General features: G+C 38.1%; 1 protein-coding gene across 1 annotated transcript in view; it reads right to left on the bottom strand.

Annotated features, from left to right (window-relative positions):
* Positions 1-1,045: 1,045 nt before the first annotated feature.
* LOC113663729 (gamma-aminobutyric acid receptor subunit gamma-3) overlaps positions 1,046-10,289 on the bottom strand; it is a 134,262-nt gene continuing 125,018 nt past the window's right edge. The window contains exons 8-9 of the mRNA XM_047814416.1: positions 6,878-7,077; positions 1,046-2,704 (exon numbers count right to left, since the gene is read on the bottom strand). Of these exons, the coding sequence (XP_047670372.1) occupies positions 2,426-2,704; positions 6,878-7,077 (479 nt within the window). The 3' untranslated portion in view covers positions 1,046-2,425. The remainder of the gene's footprint in view (positions 2,705-6,877; positions 7,078-10,289) is intronic.

The following is a 10,289-nucleotide window of genomic DNA, read 5'->3' as shown; positions in this document are numbered from 1 at the left end:
AGATAGATAGATAGATAGATAGATAGATAGATAGATAGATAGATAGATAGATAGATAGATAGATAGATAAAAAAGATAAATAAAAAGATAGATAGATAGATAGATAGATAGATAGATAGATAGATAGATAGAGAAGAGAGATAGATAGATAGATAGATAGATAGATAGATAGATAGATAGATAGATAGATAGATAGATAGATAGATAGATAGATAGATAGATAGATAGATAGATAGATAACGGCTTAACTGTAATCCATGATAATGACACATTTTTTTTTACAATTGTATATAATATAAAATAAAATAAAATATCAGATTGCCTTCATACATTATTCGCAGCTTTGTTAGCATGAATCCTTTGGCTATGACCACCATTTGAAGTAGATGTTATAAAGTCATCTTAATAACGTGGATCATCTGATCATGACCCTAAGGCAACTCAGTATAGTCAAATTTAACAAAGAAATTTGGTTATAAACACAGTGGTAATGAATCGGGGGATGGGCAGTAGAATTGAGAGAATTTACAATGACATAAATAATAAATGAGTAAAAAACATAAAGTAATTAAAAGGATAAAACTTTACTTGAACCTTGTGTCATAAGACTGACATAACCATTTCATAAACTGTGTCAGTCTACTGCTGAAGTAAAGTTTTATCCTTTTAAAATATAAAAAATATCTAAATATTTTTTTCTTGAGATTTTTGAGTGAACCAAACTCGCTGCAGTTAAACTTCACTCTGGGATTTATTTGATTTTGTAATTTGTACTGAGTTAAGAAAAAAAAAATGGATTCTTAGACGCACCTCGATTCTCTAGTTCAGATTTTTGTTATAATTATTATTAATGATGATTGTTGTTATTTTTTATTTATAATAAAAGCCATAGAGCAAAACATAAAACAAGTTCTACTGATAAAATAATAATAATAATAATAATAATAATAATTATAATAATAATAATAATAATAATTCACCTAGAATGATTAGCATGTGCAGTTTGTAAAAAACTTGAACCTTGAAGTAAATATTTTTTAATAAAAGAAGTTTATTGAATGTTGAATTAAATATTTCTGAATTGAACTGAACAACATTTAACCTTCTGTAGGAAAACAAATCAATTATCAACATATAATATTTTTAGTTAATAAACATCTTTTTCCACTCAAACATAAATTTCAATTTCCTATCAAACCTCTCGAGCCACGAGCGAGGGGCCAAAAAATGTAACTGAGACACGCCTCTTTTTTTTAGACAAACTCCGCCCTAACGTGTGTAACGCACTTAACTCCTGAATAGCACTGAAGTCTGTAGCTTCATTTATAGAATCGAGATGCATCAAGAATCTTTTTTTTTTTATATATAATCGCACGGTGAACTCAGGGCCTAAAATTCTCCCCCCTAATGAGTCCAACTGCCAACTCTGGCCCAAAGATAAACTTGGATTAGGGATGATATAAGCTATTATAACACATGCAGTTATTATTGTAACGGATTAAAATTTACAAGTTTAAATAAGCTTTTTTTCAAAACCTTTGCTTCCGTTTGTGTTGGAAAAAAAATTCTACTATAAAATGTTCCTAAATATAAATAGAATATAGGAAAAGGTTTAATTCCTAAACAATTAGCCTATGATATGATACTCCAATAAAACCTACTTTTGCTGTACTAAAATTGCTGTGAAGATTTAAAGTGGAGATTAAGATTAGAATAATTAGCATGCAATGACAGGAACTTCAATTTTTAGAGATGACTTCGTTGAAAATAAGTCGTAACCAAAAGCTGGGAAAATCAGAGAGAGAGAGCATGTGAGCGCTCAGTCAAAACCGAGAGCTGAACCCGTCTCTGAAACCGATCCTGCTCTCTCTCAGGCAGGTACAGTAGATACCCCATCCAGAAGAAGGCACTATGGATGGCTCTGAATGCTTCTCTTTACCACACCCTGGTTTTGACTGATCGCTGGCCTTATCTTTTTAAAGCCACCTTTGTATTCGGACTTCATGGGTTTGCATGCTGTGCTATGCAAGGTTTTCCCACCCCATCATCAGAGCAGCTGTATCCACTTGTACTGTGACTTTCTCATCATTGAAATCACCACATTTCTGTGTTAAGTGAATTTTTTTTTCCTTGGTACCTGAAGAACAAAGGCAAAGACTTCTGGCAGGGAAATGCTACCAGACAAAAAGCCTGTGGACTTCCGACTGTGTAGAAAGAGCCGGACTCCTTAGCTTAAGGGCTTGGAAAGTATCTGCTTCTAACTTTGTTATGGCAAAGTGTTATTTTTTTATGTTTCCCAACCTACTGGAAAGGTCTTTTGACTAAACAAAAACTGTTTCCATTCCTCTTGACCGTACCTTTGAAAGTCTCCGTGCCATCATTGTCTTACGTCCTCGGAGTCTTCTAAAAGGAAACGAGTGGATTGCTAAAGATAGAGGTAGCCTACCCAGTAGACGATGTTAAACAACAAGAAAGAGGTGGGAAAGAATACGCGCGAATACGCGTCCAGTTCCAAAATGTCTATGTGGACTCTGCCCTTCCTCCAGGCTCCTCCCTTGCATTCTTCATAGCAGCAGAAGAAGCTCTGGCAGTCTTTCCCATCCAGGCACTCGTATAGACAGGCATCATCAAATTCCTGCCAGTACATGGAGTTGTTCAGAGTGATGACTGTAGGAGGAGGTCCTACATCCAGCACAGAGTAGTTCTGTAACACCATCATAAAATTCTCATTAATGATTCGCATAATCATGTATGATTTATGCTAACAGGCTTAATAAACTCAAGTCGTTTTCTTTTAATATGACAGAAGGCTTGAATTAAAATCACATCATTATCTTTACTAACAGTAATAAGTAATGCTTGTACAACGAGTTTGATGCTAAGGTTTTTTTTTCTGCTGCTATGTGTTTATTTGATAACATTTATCCATCATTCATTTCTTCTTCAGCAACCGTTTTATCTTTGGCGGTGCCAGAGTGGATCTGGATCCTATCCCAGAAACATTTGATGTGAGGCCAGAATACACCCTCAATGTGATACCAGGCCATTAGCATAGCCAAGTCACCTACTGGCATATTTTGGGAGAAAATCCACCTAGTTCCAGAGAGAACCCGTGAACCGCCACACAGACAATAATCCGAGTTCAGGATCGACCCTGCTAGGTAGCAACACGCATATAATTCATGGTATCAAACATATAAGAGACTCAAACCCACAACCTTAGGGTTAGGAGTCAGACTCTCTAACCATTAGGCCACGACCTCCACCCGGGGGAGTCTCGGGCCGGCCATGACTGATGTGCCTCTGAGCAAGGCACCGAACCCCCCAAACTGCTCCCTGGGCGCCGCAGCATAAATGGCTGCCCACTGCTCCGGGTGTGTGTTCACGGTGTGTGTGTGTGTGTGTGTGTGTGTTCACTGCTGTGTGTGTGTACTTTGGATGAGTTAAATGCAGAGAACGAATTCTGAGTATGGTTCACCGTACTTAGCCGTATGTCACGTCACTTTAAAGTCCCTGATCTTTGGGCTGTACAACTTTTTTGAGCTACCGTTGTCTAAGGGGTTTTTATACCCCTGGTCACTTCCTGTGTTTTCTGTGATCCGATATCTATTCTGAGTATGGGTCACCGTACTTAGCCGTATGTCACGTCACTTTCATATTTACATTTTGTGTATCACAGTAATCCTGGTTAGCCTGAAGGCTAAAGCTAAAGGCTTAAGCTAAAAGTCACATAAGATGAAATAAGAACCCTTGATTATTATTATGAGCAAACGTGAACCAGTCACACACAGATTTGGCCCATATCCATCCCAGAGTCTTCATACTGGAATACAAGAATGTGCAGTTAAATTTATCTCTCACTAAAGCAACTGTCAGTAAAACCATCCAGTAGGCTCCCAGGTCTATCAGCTAAATCTAGCATTAACCCGTATAAGAATCCGCCTAACCACCAGAAATCAGTTGTTCACTTAGTCTTCGGTATTGACAACCTGTGACTTGCACAGAAGTCAGAACATTTACCTCCTACTTGGGTTCACATTTACGGATCCCTTATGGCACGGGTTGCCAAATCTGTACCTGGAAAAACCAGAACTGACAATTACCCTGCTCTAAGACACCCACTCACTTTAACTCAGGAAGGGCTGTTGGTTAGCTTGTTAGATGAACACAGTGTGTTCTCAGACACTAAAAACACCAAATCTTTCAGTACAGGGTGTTCTCCAGGTCCAGGGCAGAGAACCTGATATTTATAAAAACACTGAAGTAAAGTAAGTATGAGACCACCACTTAGTCAGGACGTTTGTTTCCACATGTTTGTACTAAGAATAAGTTCAATCTACCTTCCAATTTTGAGCAATGGCTATTACTGACTTGTGCCTGATGGGCACGTGACTTATCTACTACGCCTTTTTATAGGTGGTAGATAAAAAAATGTCACAGTGTCAGGCTACATCCAACTGGTTGATGTAGGGAACCTAATCCAGGTAGGTATTTGGCTACGATTAATGTACCTCTCATGGGGGTCTAGAGGTCTATTTGTCTGAGCGCTTGGTAATAAAGAATAAAAAGCTTTAAGAAATCCTCCTGCAGAGTTTTATAAAATATTCAGGTACTGCTTATGATTGTGTTATGAAGGCCCAGGTCGAGTCAAATACCGTGTTACCAACAGGATCTCTCATATTCAGGTTTGTCGAAACGGTACTTGTGTTCAGGGTTCATTTCATGCAAATTGCAATCAAAGATTATTATATAACGCACCTCTTTGTAGATGTAAATGAATATAAGTCTGAGGCATTAAGTTGAAGTGGGAATAATTACATATTTACTGCTGCTGTCTCCAGCTGTCCAATCACTTTGTGTTGGCATAAGAGCAGGAAGGCACTGTCTATATTAAACTGTAGTATTAAACATCCTGTAGATGAACACTTTCCTTTACGACGCCCCACAGTGACGGAACAACCTCAGACACAGTGTTTGGGTTTAAGTCCAGGATGAAAACACATTTGTTCAGTCAAACCTTTTTGTGAATAGCTTTTCGTAGATAAAGGAGCAGATCTGCAGGGTCCATGGACATAGAGTCCATGGGTCCATGGACATAGAGGGTCCATGGACATAGAGTGTTTGGTAAACCCCCCCCCCCCCCACACACACACATTTCACACAGGTTGGCTCACAGTGGAGTGACTGAACTCTTTATGTTCAAGGAAGCCCTCATGTCTACAGTATGTCACCCTATGGATCCTCCTAATGCTGTCATAGCTAGTCGTAGTGGGGCCAGAGTCCCTTTCTGTACTTTTGCACACAATGTACATTGTCTTTAACCATTACAGGATCACAAGCAAACCTAATATCTATCTATCTATCTATCTATCTATCTATCTATCTATCTATCTATCTATCTATCTATCTATCTATCTGTCTGTCTGTCTGTCTGTCTCTGTCTCTCTCTCTCTCTCTCTCTCTCTCTCTCTCTCTCTCTATCTATCTATCTATCTATCTATCTATCTATCTATCTTTTTATCTATCTATCTATCTATCTATCTATCTATCTATCTATCTATCTATCTATCTATCTATCTATCTGTCTGTCTGTCTGTCTGTCTGTCTGTCTCTGTCTCTCTCTCTCTCTCTCTCTCTCTCTCTCTCTATCTATCTATCTATCTATCTTTTTATCTATCTATCTATCTATCTATCTATCTATCTATCTATCTATCTATCTATCTATCTATCTATCTATCTATCTATCTTTTTATTTCTCTCTCTCTCTCTCTCTCTCTCTCTCTCTCTCTCTCTCTCTCTCTCTCTCTCTCTCTCCTGCTTTCCAGACCTGCCTAATCCATCCCTATTAGCATTACTACTGCATTACTACTGGTTTTTAGTTCACATCACTTGCTGCTCCTGAGGATGTCCTCAAACATGGACAACATGGACACATGGGAATACTGTCAATGTCAAACCACTTATAGATCCCGGAGATGACTTTGGACTGAAACTTCCATGATCAGTTTTGCCTTTGAGTCCTCGTCAGTAAACAGTTCTTCACATCCTCAACAACAACAGACTTTACGTTAAAACTAGCGTAAATTTCCTAGCTACGATTTTCAATGTTTGATCATAACAGCAATTACAGCAGGGAATATATTACAATCCCACAACAATCTGGTGTCACTAAGATGAAGGTGGCTTCCTTTTCATTCTGGTTCCTCTCGATGTTTCTTCCTCATATCGCCCCGGGGAGTTACTTCGAGTTTGATCGTTAAGGATTACGGTCTATATTAGATTTTATATCCTGAATTTGCTTGGTGAAAAATGTCCTTGTTGATAGCGCCATACAAATAACATGGAATTGAACTAAACTTCTAAACTTCAACAACATTCTAGCACAACCTCACAGAAGAAAGGTCTGTGGCTACTGGCTTTAGCTAGCTACATGCTAAATACGGTTAATGAACTGAACTTCTTACTGTACACAAGGACTGAATGTCAGCTAGCAGAAAAACAAAACCTAGTAAAATGCATCGCTGCTGAGTTTATTATAATTAATGAATTACTTAATGTACCTTTTAAAAACCAAACAGTAACAGAGTTTACAGTATAATCGGTTTCTACTTCTCTATGGATTAAAAATCCGCTTTCTGATTTTCAGTATTTTTGTGTTTTCAGCCGGAGACCGAAAATGTGACGAACTTTTAATGGCTCTTTATCCTGATAGATTCTGATTCACGCACCAAGGCCACAGTATGTCCGGTGATTTCAGATAGAGAAATAAACGTTTTATAGATTTCGTTCAGCAGATGTTACAAACTGCTGGAGTAAAGCAGCTCCTGTAGCCAAAACCTTACTAGTCATGTTGCAGAAGTGACTAAAAGACTCTCACCGGTCGTTTTGTCTTGTTACAGAGCGGCCTGCGAACACTGTACGAGTAATAGTTGAGCGTCGCGTACTCCATGAGAGCCGCAAACACAAAGAGGAAACAGACGGTGACGAAGAGGTCCATGGCGGTGACGTAGGAGACTCTGGGTAGCGATGTCCGGGCCACTGTGCTCAGCGTGGTCATGGTTAACACTGTGGTTATTCCTGTATGGATAAGACAAAGAAATATAAGTTATGAAAATAAATATGTACAAACTAACGTCAGTCATGTTGCTAATTATATACCGACAGAATCGTCGGTGATTATTTTTCAATAAAAGCAGATCTTAAAGTGTTTTATTCCTTTGATACAAAATTGAAGATGATTAAATACAGACATGTTATCATCCATGAAACATGCTAGTTCCTGATGTGGCTCACATTATAGCAGCTATAAGCAGTCGTTCCATCATCGACCTCTCCTTATTCTCTCTCTCTCTCAGTGGTGTAGTCTACGTGATACGCAGGTATACGCCGTATACCCACTAGGATAGGCCAAGGATTTCCGTATATCCACTTATACATAACGATATCGTTTTGTGACAGAACTTCCATTCATAAATTCACCCCGCACTGTGTTGCGAACACAGACTGTGCTTGCGATTGCGAATCACTAACGTTTTTGGACCATCGGGGCTTCCGTGGGTTTTTTGGCGCAAATCAGAAATTAACTAACTAATGTAAAAGAAGATATGAAACGAAAGCAGACCCAAACCAAACTCTGAGTGTTTTCGGAAGCCTGCGCCTAAAGCTACAGCAGCGTCGGGTGACATTTCACCCACAGCCCGAGTACACATGTATTTATAAAGCTTTATAAACTACCAGTTCATTCAGTTCATAATATCCTGCAATGAAAGAGAGTTGGTGATAAAACTGAACAAATGTTTATTGTTCACTCTTAAATGTACATTGAAAATGTACAGCTGATAAAACCTGAGCTCCAGGTCCCATATTCATATAACATTTAAGGCTAAATGTAGCTCTTAAAGGTATAAACACCCAAAAATGACAATTGTGTCATTATTCAAAATATCATCTTTTGTGTTAAACAGAAGAAAGAAATAACACAATTTTCACTTTTGGGTGAACTTTATAGCTTTAATAAGAGCTACATTAAGCATTAAATGTTATATGAATATGGGACCTGGTGCACAGGTTTTATCAGCTGACTGTCTTTTGTTGCTTATAATAAATGTGAATGTTGATAACACATAAGCGGTCTTTAATAATGCTCTCAATTACATGTAGATGCATATTTTATGCATTAGTGAGTGTGGTGGTGTCGCTCTAGGATGGGTGTGTTAACCATATCCACTTGTCCGCAGTGCTGTCGCTGTAGAAGATGTGAAAGCTGAGTTAAATAAAATTACTCAACAGCTTCTGAAAAATCTGACATTGCATTAAGAAATTCTGGTCATGATGACATCGTCTCTTGCTTTCAACACCTTTCCATGCCACCCACACGCTCTGTCTAACTCGGACACCTTCACACTCAGAGCTTCACTCTGGATCTGAAACGTTAAAGACATGCCACTGCACCCCGGCGACTGCCCCGGTGTTTTCCAGAGGTTCCTATGGAAACAAGCAAGCTACGTCTATTTCAGTCTGCCGCTTCGTCCTCCCATCCTCGGTGCTGTGCCACCGCTGGTCACCGTGATTAGCTTAACCTGCCTCTTCTTAATGCACTGGCACTTTGTCAGAGAGCCGACTGCATTTGCGAGCTAAAAAAAAGCTCATTGGAAGGCATTTCTGCAATACGGTGTGATTCACAGAGGCACTTAACTCTAACACCAAGCCATCACACACACAACCGGGGTTTATGGAGGCAGAGAAAGAAAAGAGTGATCATGATTCCGGCGGCTTGCCGCTTAAAATCAGTTTGATTGCTTGTTATAGCAGGACGCAGCTTGATGTTTGGCCTGTAGGACTGTCTGTTCTTCACCACATCCAAAATGATTAAAAAAATACTGTAGAATCCTGACAACTTCCCTAGACATTTATGTGCCTTATGAATGCTTTATTACTGTACATCCTGTGGATGTGTTACTTGGTCACAATTCATAAAGCCTTCATAAATAATGTGTTACCAAATCTGCCTGTCTTTACATTTCACTTAAGTTACATATGGTTGTTCCAGGTTGACTTACATTAGGGCTTCATAATAACTTCATAACACTGTGACACAGTAAAACTTACAACATATGTTATAACACCTGACATGGAAGTGCTAATAATGGATCTTTTTGTTGTGATCATCATCATAATTTTAGATGATGAATAAAAATTTTACATATAAACAACTTATTTATTAACATCTTACTAAAGATTAGTGCTTATTAAGCTATATTACACCTTCATAAACATTTCGATAAGCGTCATCTTGTCAGAACCTGCCTGACAACATGTTTGACTCAGATGACAGTTCTGTGAAGGAATTTCATCATCTTCCTGAGGTTTCCATATACTTTTATAGATTTTACTAAAGAGTAGTGTTTATTAGGCTATATAAAACCTACACAACCTTTATAAAGGCTTATTCTAGCATCTTCTGTGTCAGGTTATGATTGGCTGTGCTATAACACTTTCCAGGCTAACTTACATATTTTTCTTTTAAAATGGAATTTAATGAATTTGAATAGAATTTTAAAAGTAATATTTTATTAAGGGTCGTGTTTATTAGGTTATTAGGCTAAATAACAACTACATAATCATGTATAGAAGCTTAATCCATTGGAGCTTAATCTGCTTAAAAATTGTTTTGGATATTTATATATTCTCATTTTGTTGGGTATATTTTATTTGGTTATTAAGCTACGTAACACTTACGAAGGTTTACTCCAATACTGCACAAGCTGACATGAAACCTGTGTGATTCTACATTTGAAATGACATGGATGTGTTATAACCTTTTCCAGGCAGACTAATATATTTTTTTGACATTTTACAAAATCACATGATTTGCAAGGTTATTAGGCAACACAACACCTACATGAACATTTATAAAGAGTTATTTCTGATAATATTCAGCTGCCATAAAAAAGTTGTGTTTGTTAGACGACATACTGTATGGATGGTTTATAACACCGAGTTATTTACATTAGTAGGTTTATAACTCGTGTCTGTTCTTATATCAGCTGTATGTCAGCTGACGTATTTCCTATGTCACGGTCGGTCTCATGTCTATCCTCACTGTACGTATCCTAAAACTCCAGACATCCAGAGCTGACATGACCTTTCCTTGGCCGTGTCTACGAGTCTCATCTTTCTCCTGTCGTTTCTTTCTGGACTCCATTCATCAACCCGGATGTGTGTAAAACAAATCCCTTTTTTTTTTTTTTGGCCTGTTCATTTTCCCCCCATCGAAAGCATAATGACTT

This window comes from Tachysurus fulvidraco, chromosome 5 (assembly GCF_022655615.1).
Source record: "Tachysurus fulvidraco isolate hzauxx_2018 chromosome 5, HZAU_PFXX_2.0, whole genome shotgun sequence".
NCBI classification, from domain to species: domain Eukaryota; kingdom Metazoa; phylum Chordata; class Actinopteri; order Siluriformes; family Bagridae; genus Tachysurus; species Tachysurus fulvidraco.
This window is presented reverse-complemented; position numbering and strand designations above follow the sequence as displayed.